The sequence below is a fragment of the Calliphora vicina genome, chromosome 4, assembly GCF_958450345.1.
Source record: "Calliphora vicina chromosome 4, idCalVici1.1, whole genome shotgun sequence".
In the NCBI taxonomy this organism is placed as follows: domain Eukaryota; kingdom Metazoa; phylum Arthropoda; class Insecta; order Diptera; family Calliphoridae; genus Calliphora; species Calliphora vicina.
In genome coordinates this window covers 101,096,416-101,116,126 of record NC_088783.1, presented here as the reverse complement: position 1 = coordinate 101,116,126, position 19,711 = coordinate 101,096,416, and the positions used below count along the sequence as shown (strand labels likewise).

General features: G+C 32.1%; 2 protein-coding genes across 5 annotated transcripts in view; one reads left to right on the top strand and one right to left on the bottom strand.

The window, feature by feature from the left end:
• Nucleotides 1-8,451: 8,451 nt before the first annotated feature.
• On the top strand, nucleotides 8,452-16,912 carry Cdc45 (cell division cycle protein 45). The gene is made up of 2 exons (XM_065508608.1): nucleotides 8,452-8,998; nucleotides 15,060-16,912. The coding sequence occupies exons 1-2, from the start codon at nucleotides 8,657-8,659 to the stop codon at nucleotides 16,452-16,454; spliced, it is 1,737 nt and encodes a 578-aa protein (XP_065364680.1). The 5' UTR covers nucleotides 8,452-8,656; the 3' UTR covers nucleotides 16,455-16,912.
• A 1,194-nt stretch (nucleotides 16,913-18,106) lies between these two features.
• Nucleotides 18,107-19,711, bottom strand: part of LOC135957214 (mitochondrial tRNA-specific 2-thiouridylase 1) — a 41,694-nt gene continuing 40,089 nt past the window's right edge. For 2 of the 4 annotated variants that reach the window (XM_065507910.1, XM_065507911.1), the window contains exons 4-7: nucleotides 19,280-19,469; nucleotides 18,999-19,183; nucleotides 18,692-18,918; nucleotides 18,107-18,634 (exon numbers count right to left, since the gene is read on the bottom strand). In XM_065507910.1, the coding sequence (XP_065363982.1) occupies nucleotides 18,128-18,634; nucleotides 18,692-18,918; nucleotides 18,999-19,183; nucleotides 19,280-19,469 (1,109 nt within the window). In that variant the 3' untranslated portion in view covers nucleotides 18,107-18,127. Of the gene's footprint in view, nucleotides 18,635-18,691; nucleotides 18,919-18,998; nucleotides 19,184-19,279; nucleotides 19,470-19,498; nucleotides 19,705-19,711 lie in introns of those variants that run through there. The other 2 variants (XM_065507909.1, XM_065507912.1) reach the window with 2 other exon arrangements.

Genomic DNA, 19,711 nt, shown 5'->3' with positions numbered 1-19,711 from the left:
TCAAGTCAGCAAATTTTTTTTAATTTTTTTAATAAGTAAATGGTTTCTAAAAAAATTGTACTTAATAAAACGTACAACACTAGAATAAAACGAAAAAAAACAAGTATATACCCTTCACCAAATTATACTTAAAACAAGTAAGAGAGCTATATTCGGCTGTGCCGAATCTTATATACCATTCACCAAATTATACTTTAAAAATTTCTTTAAAAATTTTTTTAAAAATTTTTTTTTTTTGGAAAAAAAATTTATGACAAAAATAATTTTTTGATGAAAAATAAAATTCGGGTCAAAAAATATTTTTCTCGATTTTGACCCATTGTAGGTCCACGTTACTATAGCCTTATCTGCATCGTTGCAATGGACTTTGAAATATCTATCATTAGATATCCATATTGTCTATATTAATGACTTAGTAATCCATATATGAAAAGTAAATGCTCTAAACTATATCAAGATAGTTTTAGTTTGAATCATCATGTTATTTGCTTCACCGAGACCTGGCTTAACAATACTTTTTTAAATATGGAAATTTTTTGCAACAATTTTCAAGTCTTCCGTCGAGATAGAATTACAAATACGACTGGGGGTGGTGTATTAATAGCGATCTCTAATCAATTTTCAGCTGAGGAATTAAAATTTGATGCAGCCTATAACATTGAGTTTATTGCTGTGGTCATGAAAATAAATCACAAGAAAGTTTTTATTACCTGTTCGTACATTCCTCCTCAATCGGATTTATTAATTTATCAACAGCACATTGCTTCAATTAAAATTGTCTCTTTAAAAACAAATCCTGATGATCTCATTTTTGTTCTTGGTGACTTTAATTTACCTCAAATTACCTGGCAATTCTTCAATGAGAATAACAATTATATACCCATAAGATCTGATGGAAATGGCGACGATGTATTTAGTGAGATTTCAAATTTATGTCTACACCAAATCAACGGATCATACAACATTTTTGGAAAATTGCTTGATCTGGTATTTGTAAATGTACCTAATGAATGTACAGTAAATCGTGTTGATCCAGTTACTCTGCCGGAAGATCGTTACCACCCCACAATTGAAATAAGCTGTAATATTCAAGGTTTTTATTGCGTTAAAAATTTTATAAAAAAGGAAAAAATGTTTTGCTTCCAACGTACGAACTATACTGACTTTAATAACCTTTTATATAATACTAATTGGCTTCAACTATTAACCATCCCAAATGGTACGCCTCATTCTGTCGACAAAATGATTAAAATTTTTTATGAAACCATGTACCAATATATGGATGAATGTATTCCAAAACGTTTACCACGTTCTCAGACTGGTCCACCCTGGAACTCCCAACTACTTTCTTCCTTAAAAAATTCAAAAAATAAGCATTACAAAAAATACAAAATATCTGGCCACGCACTCGATTATAGAAAATATTCTGTTCTTCGTGCTGAATACAATTTGTTAAATGCTAAACTGTATAAAAACTACTTAATCAAAATGAAACGTAATTTTAAACACAATCCGAGGTCGTTCTTTACTTTTGTTAACACAAAAAGGAAGATTTGTGGCACCCCGAAAGTTATGAAATATTTAAGTACAGAGTCAAGTGATGAATCGGAAATTACCAACTTATTCGCTGAATTTTTTGCATCTACTTACTCTAATGCCGAATATGATGATGATGAAATCTATCCATTTAATGTTCACCCCATTCAAATGATATCATTCCCATTACTCGACACTACACACATTATAAAATGTTTAAAATGCTTCAAATCCTCATTGTCGTGTGGACCAGATGGCATACCAAGTTGTGTTTTGAAAAATTGTTCTCCAGCTATTGCAACACCTTTATCAATTATATTTAATACATCATTAAAATGTGGTTACTTCCCTAAAATTTGGAAAGAATCGTTCCTCATTCCTTTATTCAAATCTGGAAATAAATCAAATATAATAAATTATAGAGGCATAGCTAAACTAAGCGCTATTCCAAAACTTTTTGAAAAATGTATTACTGACTCTCTCGTTCATCAAGTATCTCCCTTACTAACGACTTGTCAACACGGTTTTCGCAAAGGATCTTCAGCTATGACTAACATTCTACAATTAACAACTTTGGTTAATGAAGGATTTACTATTGGTCAACATACTGACGTCATCTATACGGATTTCAGTAAAGCCTTTGACAAAGTTAATCACAAACTTCTGTTAAAAAAATTGGATACAATGGGTTTCAACAATACTTATTTAAGCTGGTTAAAGTCATATCTTTTATGCAGAACACAGTCCGTAAAATTCAATTCTACAATTTCGAAAAATATTTTGGTAAAATCCGGTGTTCAGCAGGGAAGTCATCTCGGCCCTATTTTATTTTTGCTTTTCATCAACGATTTGCCTGAAGCAATAAACTATTCGAATGTACTGATGTTCGCAGATGATGTTAAAATATTTTTAAGCCTCAAACATTCACCAGATCATATTTACCTTCAGAAGGACTTGGATAACTTTTATAATTGGTGCAGCCATAATTTAATGGAACTAAACCTGAAAAAATGCAAGCACATGACTTTTTCGAGAAGGTGTGATGTTTTTGATCACTACTACATCGGTGGTTATAAACTAGAATCGGTAAAAGCAATTATGGATCTTGGTATTTTGTTAGATGGAAAATTAAACTTCATACAACATATTACGATGGCTGTTAACAAAGCTCGAGGAATCTTAGCTTTTATCAAACGATGGGCAAAGGAATTTAATGATCCCTTCATCACTAAAACATTATTTACATCACTTGTAAGACCGATTTTAGAGTATGGATCAATTGTGTGGGACCCCTACTATATTGTTTACATTGATCGTATCGAATCTGTCCAGAAACAATTTTTGCTATTTTGTTTAAGAGATGTATATCGAGGATATTCTTCGCTTCCATCATATTCTTCACGACTTACTTTGATTCGACTGCCAACATTAAAAAGCCGAAGAATTATGCTTAACGTTTCATTTCTTGTAAATCTTTTAAATGGAAATGTTTTGTCCGATTTTCTTTTAAGTAAGATATCATTAAATGTTCCTCAACGCTCATTACGATTTAATAACCCACTTTATGTTAAAACTTTTCGAACAAACTACGAAATGGCAGATCCGTTTAGGAAATTATGTTGTAGTTTTAACGAAATGTTTAACTTTATAGATTTCACTTTAAATGTTGATGTTGTAAAACGAAATATTATTATCAATTTAAATAACTAACAATCTTTACATTAAGAATACATTGTACAATTTAATTTAACACTCAGTCTGTAAGGATAATATCCATAGACTAAATTAAATAAATAAATAAATAAATAAATATATAGATCAAAAATAGGTCAAAAATCGAGGATGTCCCGGTTTTTTGCTCATATCTCCGTTATTTATGGACGGATTTTGCTGATTTTAAATAGCAAACTTCTCGAAAGCATGTCTGACAGAATTATTGAAGATTTGGATCCCGAAGATATCGGGGGTCTTCAGAAAATTGATTTCAACTAACAGACGGACAGACAGACAGACGGACATGGCTTAATCGACTTCGCAGTCTATAAGGATCCAGAATATATATAGGGTCGGAAATGAAAAATGTAGAAATGACAAACTTATATATACCCTTCTCACGAAGGTGAAGGGTATAAATATATTTTTATTTAAACAAAATCAAATTTTTTTTTTAATGTTTTAAAATTTAAAAAAAATTTTTTTTTCCAAATTGTTTTTTAATTTTTTTTAAAAAAAGTTTTTTAAATTTTTTTTTTTAAATTTAAAAAATATTTTTTCCGATTTTGACCCATTGTATGTCCAACTTACTATGGTCTTATATACGTCGTTGCAAAGGTCTTTGAAATATCTATCATTAGATATCCATATTGTCTATATTAATGACTTAGTAATCCAGATATAGGTCAAAAATAGGTAAAAAATCGAGGTTGTCCTTATATCTCAGCCATTTGTGGACAGATTTTCTTGATTTTAAATAGCAACCGAGCCGGAAGAATTCCGGAGATATTGATATATGAATCATGTATGTATGTTATTTGGGGGCTTCGGAAAGTTGATTTCAACACACAGACGGACAGACTATATATACTTTATGTTGCGGGTGGATTTTAATATTCTCCTTGCCCAATTTTTGTTTTATGTTGTCTGCTATGTTGTGTTTTATTTATGTATAGTCCTCTTGTTTTTCATGTTATTGACTTTATTTTTGGATGCATATTATGTTGTGTTTTAGTTTTTTATATATATTTATTTAATTTTTGTGTAATTATTTCTTTTGTTTTGTTTATGTTCATGTGCCTATTCCTTTCTTCATTGTCGTACTTAGTATATGTTAATGTGTGTGTCAGCTGTTTGTATACGAATATGTAGTGGCTGTGTTTAGTAACCATAGTAGTAAAGTTACAGTGTTGTATTTTCCATTCAGTATGGTTATTTTTTTTTGTTATTTTATTTTTATTTTATTTTAAATTATGAATGAAAATATTAGCTTGCTAAATTTTATGAGAGCCTAGTATCAATGTTAGGACACCTAGACAATTTAGGACCATTTAAGGGAAATAAATAGGTGTAGGGGAACTTAGGAAATATGGCGAAATTTCCAATTTTGCGCAAAATAAATAAATGTATTTGAAATAAATATTTATTATATATTTTTTTTAAACAATATATGTTTTCCAATATCTCTATATATACATATATGCCGCTAGAAATTGTAATTAAGACGAGAGATTGAAGTCAAGATTAAAAACAAGTATAAAGTCGAACAAGAAACATTCAAAAATAATAGTGCGAATCTGTGTGGTGACAATAATTTTTGTTCCTTTTATAATAATCAAGGAAGTGTTGTTTAAATTAAATTGTGTGTTGAAGAAAACGTAAGTTCACTTAGTGATAAGGAAATATTTCAGTGAAAATATATAGTTATTCCTACATTTTTTTATTGTTGGACACAGCTGGCTAGGTCTGGAGGATTTGTTATATGGACTTCCTCAACACCACACAGGACAGAATAGCCAGGTAATATTTTTCTTCTTCAACTATAAAAACAATTAAATGATTTGACCAGACAAATAATTTAATGGCAAACGAATGGCATAATGATTGGTCTGTTTCATTAAAATATTGGCAGCCAAGTTTTGAAATATATTTATAATATCCATAAAGGCAGAAAATAATAAACAATTAATGAATATGAAAACAACAATAAATTAAGTATAAGTTAGTGTTAAGTGTAGTTGTGATTGTGTGACAAGAATTTATAAGTGTATTGTTTAATGTGATAGTTTATGTGTTTGTGTTCATTTACTTAGTTACACTAGTCCCTCGGATGCCGTCAAAAGCTGAGAAGAATAAAAAAGTAAAAAATATATGAAATAACATCTAGAGCCCAAATATATCGTAAAAATAAAAATTATGACCGTGTGATGGCCGGCCGCTAGTCTACAATTTAGGGAGCTCCTTCATATGTAGAAAATAATATTAAATTAGCGAAAGTTTTGAAATTAAGCTGAAATATTTGAGCCCTAGAAGTAAAGATAGAAAGAATAAAATGCACAAGCAGAAAATAGATACAGAAAGAAATGAGATTAAATTAACAAAAATGTAACGGCTAAAAGAAAATATGAAGAGGTGATGTTAAATAATATATTTGTGTTTATTGTTTAAATATGTTTATTTTATATATTTTTGTTTAGATTTAAGAAAATTATTAATAAAAACATGTAAGGATTTTATAATCTGATTTCTTTGATTTAGCAAATGTAGAGGCAATGATGGAGAGGTAAGTGGAGATGTGTCAAGTGGATTTTGGGTCATAGGAATAGTGAAGCGGATGCGCCTATGACATGGTTGGGTGGGCATCATAGGGACCAACACCTGTCCCTGGGTATTCTTCGTGTGGTATAGTGAGTGTAGTGTCAGTTTTGTTGTAGTTTTCCTTTTTTTTGTTTACTGTGCGGGTTCGCGGCTGGTGAGCAGGGTTGGGACCTCCCTGAGGTCAAACACATGCCAAGAGCTAGTGGGAAACCTCGCCAGGCCAACCGGACCGTAACATTTATCCAGAATATATATACTTTATGGGGTCGCAAATGAAAAATGTGGAAATTACAAACGGAATGACAAACTTATATATACCCTTGCCACTCATGGTGAAGGGTATAAAAATATATTTTTATTTAAACAAAATCAACATTTTTTTTAATGTTTTAAAATTTTTTAAAAAAATTGTTTTTTTCAAATTGTTTTTTAATTTTTTTTAAAAAAAGTTTTTTCAATTTTTTTTTTTTAAATTTAAAAAATATTTTTTCCGATTTTGACCCATTGTATGTCCAACTTACTATGGTCTTATATACGTCGTTGCAAAGGTCTTTGAAATATCTATCATTAGATATCCATATTGTCTATATTAATGACTTAGTAAAAATCGAGGTTGTCCTAGTTTTTTCCTTATATCTCAGCCATTTGTGGACCGATTTTCTCGATTTTAAATAGCGACCGAGCCGGAAGAATTTCGGAGATATTGATGTATGAATCGTGTATGTAAGTTATTTGGGGGTTCGGAAAGTTGACAATATGGATATCTAATGATAGATATTTCAAAGACCTGTGCCGCGACCTATATAAGACCATAGTATGTTGGACCTACAATGGGTCAAAATCGGGAAAAAAAATTTTTAACCCGAATTTTTTTTTCACTAAATATTAAAAAAAAAAAGTTTTTAAATTAAAAAAAAAATTATAAAATTTAAAAAAAAATTTTAAAAAAAGATTTTAAAAAACAATTTCGAAAAAACAACTGCAAAAAAAATTAAATTTTGTTTACCTTAAAATATTTAAAATTTTTATTTTAAAGTATATATTGGTGAAGGGTATATAAAATTCGGCACAGCCGAATATAGCTCTCTTACTTGTTTAACAAAAGGTTCTTTTTCCGATATTAAAATGGTTTTATATCAAACATCCTTAACATTTAATGTGGTGACTTATGGCAGTTAGATAAGTAAGAAACTTATTACCATTTCCAGGTTCATGCAGTTTTTTAAGGGGCGAAATAAAAAAAACTCATTTTCCCAAAAATTTGAAATGTGCGAAAAAGTACCTTTTGTTCTGCGGCTCCTCAAATAGTCCAATATCGACATATAGCAGGCGCTTAAATCTAGTTTAATCAAGCTTGAGGTATAAATTTCAGAATTTTAGAACTAATAAAAATTTTTGTTTTGAAAAAAATAGTTTTTTTTTTATCATTCCCGACTTCCCGACTTTTGGGCCACTAAACTTTAAATATATAATTTGATATCTATTAAATATTAGTTATCCAAAGTGGTCGATATTGGTGTCAATGCTGGAAATTTGTCCTGAGCGAAGTCATTACTGGACATACCATAGATGATAAAATCCTTTCAACAGGCAGCAGACCGTCTATACAGGTAATCTGTATTGGGCAAAGCCAGTGTTGGAAATATCATAGAGGAAAAAATCCTTTATTTAGTCCCCTTTTACAATGCAGAAATTGAAAGGCAGACAGACGAAGTTTGTGGGCGAGGGATTGAAGAGGTAGAGTGTGTTTTACACAGGTTTAGGTTAGTTCAAAAGAGAATGAGAAATGTCTGCCTTTCAATTTCTTCATTGTAAAAGGGGACTTAGACCCCTTTCACACTAGGCAATTTAGTTGCGTAAGTCTCTTGTCCAACAACAAAACAGCATGTAAAATTTTCTTCTCCTTATCCTGACATTACTTAATCTTTTTTTAAATCAAACTAAATATCCTCTAAAAGTATTTTGTTCGTTCATGATGTACTTCCCAACTCTATCCAAAATCATGGCAGAACAAGCAAGGTACAATTATTAAAAAGTACGTTCTCAATTATACATTCCCTATAACGTCAAACAAAAGAAAATTAGAAAAAAACAAAACGAAATGTCTAATACAAAAATAAATTAATTGAACAAATTTTTGTGTATTTACTTTTTTTCGTGAAATATTCAATTCAAATTAATTTTTTTCTAAATAAATATGTGTTAGTTTTAATATAACGTGCAAAACATTGCGAAAACAAAATACAAATTTATGAGAGTAAACGCGTTATTTGACGTTGTAGGGGTAAATATTGAAAACTCTCCTCATGATCCAAAATTTATTGAGACTTCAAAATTTTATAATATAGTATTAAATAATATTTCATAGTATCATTAAAAATTTGGGTCTCCCGACGTTTTGTTCTTGTGCGCACAAAATGATGGCTTGTCAAGACGTGGTGTAAAATATATATTTCTTACAAATATTTTTCAGTGTACAACCTTTTTTCTAATTTAAAAATAAACATTGAACGTACCCACAAATCAGATTTTTCCCGCTTAAAATCTCGTTGTGGATCGTTTCTGCATACAGAAAAAGAGAAAAAATTGTTTTTGTTTTTTGCACACAATAAACATATTATCATTTATTTTTTGTTAAAATTACTAAAAGAAAACACTGAATAAAATGTAAAAAAATGTACAATGTTCCAATATTAAATTAAACCATTTAAATAAAAAGACAGTAAAATTATTGTGTTGTTTTGTAGTGAACCGACGACAATTGTTAGCCCTCTGAAAAACTTACCTCTAAGAAAATCTAACAAAAACTATGTTTATTCAAGATTTACGGCAAGGTTTTTATAATCAATTGATTGGCAAAAGGATTTTAATTATTGTCAATTATGATATCGATGCAATTTGCGCTAGTAAAATTCTACAGGCTCTATTTAAATATGACCACATGCTGTATTCAGTTGTACCCATTATGGGCTTGGCAGGTCTGCAGAGGGCATATAATGAGCATCAAGGTGATGTAAAGTTTGTGTTATTGTTAAATTGTGGTGGCTGTGTTGATATTGTGGAATTGCTGCAACCAGAAGAAGATGTGACATTTTTCATATGTGATTCTCATCGACCATTGGATGTGTGCAATATATACAGTGATCGCCAGGTAAATACATGTGTATATTTTATAAAGCAAATAAACGTGGAAGTCGTCTCGTATGTATGATTTTATATGAAGTCAATTCTGATTGACTAAAAATTCAACAAAATTGAATTTAATGCTAGCTAGGCTCATTTTTAAATCAGGAGTTGCTGGTACATACAGATTTTCACATCAGTATATGAATTTTGTAATACTATGGAAACAAATGCGATATTTTTTTTTTTACAAATTTTACAAAATACTGTATTGATTCTTGTTCTTTTGTCTTATAAATTTAATTAAAATCTTGAAAATTCTTATACTTTTGTGAGGTAATCTTTAAACTTTTTTTGGAAAAAGTTCAAAAACATTGGTGTAAAGCAGATTTTTTTTATGCCCGTAATGCTCGTAATTTCAACAAATAGATTACAATCAGTGCTTAGTTACTTATGGAGTAAAAATATTTGGTAATTTTTACCCGTAGATATTGATTTGAAATTAATGTCAAGTTACCTAAAGGTAATGACTTAGTTACCTAAAGGTAACTTGACCTGCTAGGTATTTTACACCGTAGATTTCTACTTGTTGAAATTACGGGCATAAAAAAAATTAGCTTTACACCAATGTTTTTGAACTTTTTCCAAAAAAAGTGTGAAAGATTACCTCACAAAAGTATAAGAATTTTCAAGATTTTAATTAAATTTATAAGACAAAAGAACAAGAATCAATTATTCTTGGTTTCCTGATGATCTGGCCTAAGCAACCAGTGAAATGCGCATAGAAACTAGCTTATCCCCAACAATAAATTTCAGTGAATTTATCAATTATTGGGAATTCAGCACACTAATTCTTAACAAAAAAAAAATAATTTTGTATTCCCGTATAACTTTTTGATAAGAATCAATTATATTCCTTACTATAGCAATTGTTTTTGGAACTTAGGACAATTCGGTTGAGACTACTTTTATCTTGAAATATAAACAAATATTCTATCGGGACCAGTTGAAATATTGGGTAATCTACATGAAATGTTTTTTGTTATAAGGAACCCACATTTGAATGTTCTGACACAACAACAAAATACAATGATTTACATTACATGTATTTTGTTGTTGCAAGACTTGGTTTTTGACAACAGACTATTGGTTTTGGCTCTCAGTAACGCTTCTATGTTACTATATTTATGCTTAGAAGGTTGCTTAGATCATATCTAGCTATATCCCCTAGTTCATCGATAAATATATCTGAGACCCTTTAATCTTGTACAGTTATACAAAACGTGTTCTACTGTTTCTAGCTCATCTGTTACTATTCCATTTATCAATGAAGATTCCAATGGAGCCGTGACCGGTTATAACTCCCACTAGAGACTTTGGCATCCAACTTTGGCCAGATAGCCTTGGACGCCCTGTAATTGATCCTACTGTTCCAGCATTGGTTTGTAGAGTCACGGAATCTTTCGAAGATCAATAAATAAACATATAGGGGGTCCCTACTACTATGGTCCAAATCTGAACTCTATCTGGCCAGTTCATCTGCTACCTCATTACAAGTGTCGCCTGACTATCTATATAAATTATCACTGCAGACCCTGTTGTGACGTGTGCTCTTATCAAGTCCGAGGCTTTTCAGATCGCTAAGATCTCTGCCTGGAGAACCTGCATTAGTCCGGGAGTCTGTATAACACTTTGATGTCTCTGTCTACTACATAAACTCCGGCCCAGTTCCAAATTCCTTCAGTAAAAACTGCACAACCTTCAAATAACAGTCCAGATCCAATCCACTCGTCACTACTTGAGAACACAATTGTGGGTGTTGCTCCGAAGTCTAAAGTCGTTAACCTTCCCTGAAATCACCGAAGGAATTCTAGTCTGACCATAGGTTAATAAAATACGTGCATCATCTGTAAAGCATCCGCATAAACTTTTTATGTCATCAGCAAAAGCAAACGGTTGACAAATATCGTGGTTTGCTCCTTAAATAATATTTGAACAACCTTAGATACCCCTGCCAAAATACTAATTGGCCTCATCTTATCAAATGTTAGGTTAGGTTCCATGGGCTGCTGCTCCTCAAGCAGCTCACTTGGGTCCATTTAAATCTGATCCCATTGTGATACCCAAGGGGTAGACAACAGGGTATTTATAATACCTCCGTTGCCTCCAAATTAAACCAGCCAGATTCCCGGATGAAGGAGTAGATTCGTCTAAGATTCATCCTCGATAGCTCGTCCAAGCATGATAGGAATGGAAATCCAAGGATGCGTTCCCTCAGGTTTGTAAGAGCCGGGCATTGGCAGAAAAGGTGATATACAGTCTCCTCCTCTTCTTCATTATGACAGCTTCTACAGTAATCATTGTACCGTAGGCCCAATCTTCTAGCATGTGTCCCGATTAAACAGTGCCCTGTAATAAAGGAGACAATTAGCCTTATTTGCTCACGGCGGTATTCTACAAGTAGATTCGTCCTGTTGGCATCATATACGGGCCAAGTCGACCTCGCTGTAGCACAGGAAGGTTCATTAGTCCACCTGTTTTGTGCAGTCTCATACAGTTTCTGCTGAACAGCCATCTTGCATTTAACAAGGGAAATACCAGAAAAGGGGTCGATCGCCTCCTCACTCAACATCGCACCCCTTTTGGCCAGATCATCTGCTATACAATTACCCTGATTTCCATCGTGTCCAGGGACCCATATCATAATATTAATAGGCAAGTCGATTTCTTTAGACCCCTTTTACGCTCACATTATACATTCAATTTGGACATAAAATATACCATTTTAAAGGGATTTGTTCACAGATGTGCAGAATATATATTTTATTGAAATCGGTTCAGTTTTTTAGGAGTTATAAGCGTTTAAAGATGTTACTAACACATATGCAAAAACGTGTACATGTGAACCTTAAGCTAAAATGTAAACAAAGCAATGAATGTTTGTCCAATTTGTTGTTGTAAATAAATAAGAGAAACAATTAAACAGTATCATTTCACTCTGTTTTAAGTGAGAGTTATAGAAAACAAAGAAGAAGACTTTAGTAATTTAAATTCGCTTTAATAAATATATTTTTAAGGTGTTTTTTATTTCCATTCAAAATTGTTTTTATAAACCTTTGACAAATTTAAAAACTGTTTGTGCATATTGGGGTAAATATGTAATTGTACATAAGTTAATACTTTTATTTTATAATATGGGCAGAACTATAATTGTGACGGTTTCAAACTTCATACGAATCAATTTCTTATCACTGCATGAAGTTTAATCAACAATGGATGGTTCGGAACAATAGTACAAAGTAAATTGTTATTTCTTAATATTTTGTGAACTATAATTGAAAGATTTTTAATTTTATCTAAATAGCTCTTTTATGATTTTGCATAGTTTCACTGAAAATTGCCAAATACAAAGTAAATATTTAATTTCGAATATCTGGAGAACTATAATTATAAAAGTGTTTAAACTTTTTACGAATTAATTTCTTATTACTGTGCGAAGTTAGGCTGAATATAGACGGAATTAGATTAGAAGGCGTAGCATCTCCCATACAGAGTAAATATTGATTTCGAATATCTGGGAACCAAAATGGGAGGGGTCGGAAAAGGAGGTGACTCACTCCCATACAATGTAATAATTGCAAGGTTCTTCAAACTTTGTCCACATAGCTCTCTTATCATTTTACATAAAATGATCGGGATTGTAGTAGTGGTCGTGGCACAAAGTAAATAATTAATTTTGTATATCTGGAGAACTATAATTCTAAAAGTATTTAAAATCTCTGGCATACCTAAACACGGGCGGCAAGCGTTTTTTAGTTGTCAAAAATTCTCATGCCCATACAATTTGTATGTAGCATACCGAAATAACGCGGCGGCAACGCTATGGCAACGCTTTACAATTGGAAAATCCAATTTTGACAGCGCGTTTAATAGTGAAGTTAGTTGCAAAACACAATAAATGTTAACACATATATTTGTTATTAGAAAATGGAGGTAAGTGTAAATATTTAAAATAGTATACATATATTATTTTATACCATTATAAATATGGTTATTGTCTAAATAATCAGGGTTGTTATATTTATTTTTTTGATAACCCTGTTTTTATTGTATGACGTAGCTTTACCGCTGTTGTTTAGGTATGTCATTTCAACGTTAAAGCTAAGCGCAAAAAAACGTTCCGTCTTACGCTTTTGTTTAGGTGGGCCAGTCTGTCTTAATCAATTTATTACCATTCTACCATAGCTAAAAACGAATTTATTCCTGATCGCTGTTCGAAGTTTAGCTAAGCATGATCGGCTTAGTAGGAATGATCCCTCCCTTATAAAGGAAAGTTAAAGTAAAGCTTGATATTTACATAAAAGGTTGAAAAACGGGTGGGATCAGAGCAGTGGGATCAAGCGAACTGTAATTGAGAGATCCACAATATTTTGTATGTGATATTTACCATTGTAAGTAGTAATGTTTTATCAGAAATCCATTTTTTTAGATTTTACTAGGGTAGGGGTAGCGAAGTGCACCGGGTTATGCTAGTAAGCGTTATTTGACCATAATTTTTAGGGATATGAATGATCCTTGATGTTTTCCAAGCATTAGACTGTTTCAATGAAGTAAAAGTATTTTTAACCCTCCGTTAGTCGCAATCATTTTCAATCAAGACTAGTCGCAATGTATCAAATTGATATCAATAAAAAAACGCGCGTTTTAAAATAATCTCTTCAGTTTTTATTTGGAAAACATAAAAACTATATTAAATTCAAAAGAATTGTAAAGCCAACTTCACTCCTATTAGAGAAATGTTCATAACAAAACACAAAAATTCTTTGAGATTCCTAAAATTTTCTCATACTCAAAAAAGTGAGAAGTTGTTATTTGTAAGTTGTAGTTTCTTCAAAAAATTGATCTTATTAAGAAGTGAAAAGGAGGCAATATATCTGTGGTCATAAGCAATAACCACCTAAATCGACTTAAGAAAGATTCATTCCCACGACAGCCGGTTCTACGCACCGGAATGACCCGAGTTCACTCAGCCAAGGGCTGTCAACTCAGCAAACACTGCTGCTACAACAACAACAACAACTTAAGAAAGATTTGATTTATATATGCTACATTATTCTGTTCATATAACTGTATGTGTATGTGAAATCCCTACCTTCCTAACTTTCTTATTTAAAAAGTTATTAATTAGAAACATATTAGCTTAAGTTCCAAGGAAGACTATTGCATTTACAATAAGCGCAAAAATATACTTAAGAAAACATTCAATTGTATTTTATTTTGTTTAAATAGCTTATAATGACATTAGTTTTTATTGTATATTTTTCACGAAATAAATTTTCATAAATAAGAGTGCTGTTATAAGAGCCAAACTAAAGATAAGCGATTATTGCAAATTGACTTAATTATTTGACATGTCAATTTTTAAATATGTAATAACAGCTTAACTCAACATATGCCATGCAACAATCAAAACACTTATTTTCAACAAACGCCTAATCCGACATTAGCATTTTCAATTTAGTATTTCTGAGTTGCATTAAGCGTTGATATTTGTTTTTATTAAATATTTCTCTAATAAATAAAGCGTTTGTTATAATTTTTCATTTTAGCATTGTGGGGGTAAGAATTTTTGATTCTGCATTATACTTTTTCTAATGCACTCTTTTAGAAACGCTTTTATAAATAAAAATTGCTTTTCTCAAAAACATGTTTTTTGAATTAGGCGGTTATTGCTTGTGACCACAGATATTAAAAACATAAAATTTACAAAGCATCTCCTGAAAATTTCGAATCGAATAAAAAATATCAGCCAAATCGTTCCAGCCTTTATCACGTGATGCGATTAATGAATGATTTCCATATATATGAAAATAAATCGAATCAGACATTTACGAAAATCAAAAGAAACCCATTATACTCGCTTTGCTATGGTGGCATTAATACAAAAATTAACATTTTTACACATATGTATGTATACTTGCATACAAAGATATCTTGCATGATTTCAAGTAAATAGTTGTGATCATAAAACATTTTTTATTGTACCTTGATATTTTCCAGTTACTACAATTAATATCTTTTGATTTAAGGTTTGCATATTAGGCGATCCTTCGTCTGAAGAAAATATACCATCATTTGAAACAATATTTTGTGAATCGGATTCCGAGGAAGATGACGATGGTGATGACGAAGATGAGGAAATCAACGACAGCGGTGCTGGAGAATCGGATGCCGAAAACGAAGATGTCAACTCGCGGCCTGAGCGGCCAAAAAAATTAACTCGCATGGAAAAACATGAGCAGCGTATAATGAAACAACGTCAAAGACGTGCTTGGGAAAACGAACGCGATCGCATAATGTTTGAATACACACAGTACAGTTTCTATGGACGCTCCTCGGCTTTAGCCATATTCGAATTGGCCTGGAAACTGTCTAAGGATAATATGGATCTGTTATGGTGGGCCATTGTGGGCATTACGGAACAGTTGATTTTGGGCAAGATTGAAAGCAGTGCGTATACTTTAGAAATTGATAATATACAATCACATGTCTCTCGTTTAACAAATAAAACTAACGATCAGAGTAATTTGAGTGCATCGAAGATACATTTTGAAAATGATTTGCATTTGGTTTTGTATCGCCATTGGAGTGTGCTGGAATCGATGCGCTACTCCATGTATGTGGCGTGCAAATTGAAATTATGGACTTTGAGAGGTGAGAAGAAATTACACGAGTTGTTGGTGGAAATGGGTTTGCCCTTGATACATGCCCGTCAAACTTACACATCCATGGATTTGGTATTGCGACACGAATTCTTTTCTATGATAGAGCGCTGTGCTGAGAAGTATGGTATACCAGATGTTATTTATGGTTCCTTTACATTACAATACGGTTATCGTAATCGTTACTCGGCCGCAGATTATGTTTATTCCATGTTGGCCATTTTAGAGCCAGTTAAGAAGGACAAGACACCCGAGGATTGTTTTCTCGAGACTTTAGATGGCCTGGGTCGTAATCACAAGGATATTTTAAATGCTGGCATAGAAGGAGCTAAACTTTTACACCAAGCAATTTTTAAACAAGTACAAAGTAGTTTAGAAGCCCATCAAATTCATTCAACTGGTTCGTTTTTCTACTATATACTCAATGAAGAAAATACCTACTTCTCGTATCCGTATGGCTTAAGCATGCTGGCAAAATTTATTTTAAACGGTCATGTTGCAGTCTCACGCAGCCGCCAGGCACGCGATCTACCAATGATTGCTAGCTGTCCCATAGACACCGATAGTGGCCTTTGCCTTTTGGTTGGCATACCTCCCGTACGCGAGGATTCGCCGAAGAATTTCTTTGGCAAAGCATTCGAGCAGGCTGCTCAAAAATGCAATGCAGCTACGTTACAGGATCATTTTGAAAGTTCCCTTATACAAATACGTCAAAATGATCTAACACGATTTTTTGACGCGTTGACCGTACTTCTAACGTAATTTAATGTTTTTTTTTAATGCTTTTCTTTTTAAGATTTTTTTTTACAAAATTAGTATAATATTCCACTTGAAATCTTGAATCAAATCTAGCATTTGGAAATTCTTAAACAGCTTTTGATAAGTTTAGAATGACCAACTGTTATTTATAAAATTTAATTTGTTTAGTTTATACATATATTTAATTAAGATACTTAAGGGACCTTTTCTAAGAAATGCATAATTGTTATTTGCCAGAAATTATAAACTCTACACTACGAAGCAAATTTCCACATTTAACTTATTGTTTCTTATATGTTTTAGGATTAATGGACTTTAGTTTTTAGTGAACATTATTTGTTAAACGATTTAAAAATAACCTTATACATTTTAGCTTTTATTTGTTATTATAAAAACAATCATATGTCATATTTAACCACATACAGATAAAATACAAAACATTTACCATTATTTCATCACAATACTTATTGCTTTTCATTTGAATGTTATGCAGTTATGGGAAGGCGGATAAAAAGGATTTTACTATACATACAGCTGGGTTAAAAATAATAGGATTGATGGTACCCAATATTTTATAAGTTAAATTTAATAGCTGGGGGATTACTCCCTAATTCGATTCGAAAGGAAATCTTTTCGAATTACAATGTATTTAGCACACATTTTCGAACATTTCCGTTTTCGGATTGAGTTACGCAGTAACCCTCCTGGTTCCAGTAATATGGCTTCGCACAATTCCTGCTGAATGGGTAAGTCAACAAAAAAAATTGTACACTTAGCCGCTGGAGCACTAATAGTGGTGTACATCCTGGAAAACGGAGCTTGTGCTCTTTTCATGTAGGTACAAAATAACTTCCTTCTCATTACCGCGCCTCAATGGGTTGGAACCCTACTCAAAGTCCATACTAATATATGGAGTACTAGTATGGTGGAGGGTTGATTGAGAGAATCCTGCGAATATATGTACTAATGATTACTGGTGCACAGCGCAGCATTCCATCTCGTGTTTTATTTGTCATGTTGGTTTGGCTACCGGCTGATATCATGGCCCTACAATCGGTGGTCAATCTCAGTACTGTATGAGCATGGAGGTTTCGCTGTCTTCGAGAGTTTTACGTTTCGCTCTGGCAATGTGACAGTGATGCATTGGCGATTTGAGAGAAGATGGAGCGGGGGTTGAAGGAGTGGGACTGAGAATCATGGGTGAGTTTTTGCGTTCTATAAATTGTGCGTGTTGTTAAATGCAATAGATGGATTTTTGATAGTATACCATAGCATTTTAAGTCTATTTAGTAATGGGTGAGGTGGTCTATCCATTTGTTGTGACAATGTTCTCGGAACTGTCAATGTGCAGATGACGTTTTGATTTATAATAAAAGCAAGTCCGCCGCGTCGGCCACGTTCTCTATCCCTCCGAACGATGTTATGATCGTAGTTCAAGATCGAAGATGGAACGATACTCGGAATGATAAATTTATATTTTTTCACTTAACAATCTTGATGGCTATAAAATAAAAAAAATTTTAAAAGGTTGTTTTTCTTAAACAGCAGCTTAATTTTATTCAATAAATACAACTTTCACTTAAGGCCATTATTACAACTTGCCGTTATAGTTAAAGTTACCTTTAACTTTAACGGCAAGTTGTAATAATGGCACTTAATCGATTATTTAAAAATTGTCATGAATTTTCCAATTTGCTACTAAATAATTCGGTTTCTTTTATATTTGTGGCAGTTACAATGCGCGCTGATCCTAGACACCCATTATCACTGTAAAAAACTGCATATTGACCGGGGGTAACAGCTCTTAGTGGTTTATCTAGTAATACAATTAGTTCAACTTGATTTTCTATAGATTTCCTATAAATTCTACATTTTACTAATGGTTTCGTGTGTTGAAAACGAAATCGACATTCCAATATATTGTCGGGATCTTCAAATGGATCTTGGCACAACCAATTAACGTTGCTTGCAAATATTTTATCACTCAACATGGCTGGGTGGTCATGGCCAGAAGCAACAAAGATCGTATTTGTGAGAACATCTTTGTGTGCCACAAAGTACGGCTTAAGGAATGAGGCTAGTCGGCAACGTTGTCCCACTGTCCACTGATGTATGCCCTCATGTTGTCCTACCACTTGATTTGTATCAATATCGATAAATTGACCCGGTTTTGAAATAATATACTAAGAAAATTTACATTTAGTATTACATATTAAAGTAGTATATTAATAGTATTTTACCTCTTTAATAAATTCTTTAAAATCTCTATTGCCTACAAAACAAATTCCTGTACTTTCCTTCTTCTGTGTAAGACGCTCCAAACCAATTTTTTTCGCCTTCAGCTTTACTTCGCTCTTTAGAAGCTCACTTAAGGGAAACATCGTCTTCCTCAATGAATTTCTTTCAATGCCCGATAGGAAAAATGTTTGATCTTTGAATTTGTCTCTTGGTATAAGTAAATTAACATCTGTAAGTTAATATTTATTGATTATGTGATTTTAAAAATATGTATGTATGTATATTATAGTTCATTTTTAATAAACCAACCTTCATTATGCTGATAGTTCTCTAAAAAGGAACCAAAATTTGTTTTAGCATAATGTCCAGTCGCAATGGCATCATATCCTAGATTTTCGATGGCATGTTTATAAAACAAGTCAAATTTGATGTGTTTGTTACAAAGAATATCCGGATTGGGAGTTAATCCATTTTGATAATCTTCCAGGAAACTCCTGGAAATACAAAAAAGAAAAACTCAGTTAAATCAAAATTAATTTTCATTCATGTTTAGTTTGTTCCAGTATTAAACATGCTCCATATCAACTTACGTAAACACAGAATTCCAATAATCTTTAACATAATTGACCTGACGCAACTCAATATTTAATTTATTGCAAGTGTATTCAGCATCCAACAAATCCTGTTCGCCTGAGCATCTTCCCATTTCATCAAATTCATCCCAATTCTTCATAAATACACCCAAAACGTTAAAGCCTGAGACAATGAAATATACAATTTCTAAATGAAAAAAAAACAAACTGATTTACCTTTTTGTTTTAGTAAAAATGCACTAACAGCACTGTCAACACCACCGGAAATTCCTATCACAATGTTGCGAAACATTTTCGAGGATTCTTTTTTTGGACTCGAATTTTTCAAATAAAAACAAAAAGATCTAACAGCTCAATAACAAATGCCAGCTGATAACACAGCTGTTTTTTTAATCATGCTGTGGGGTATGTTCAGTGATTGTATTTCTT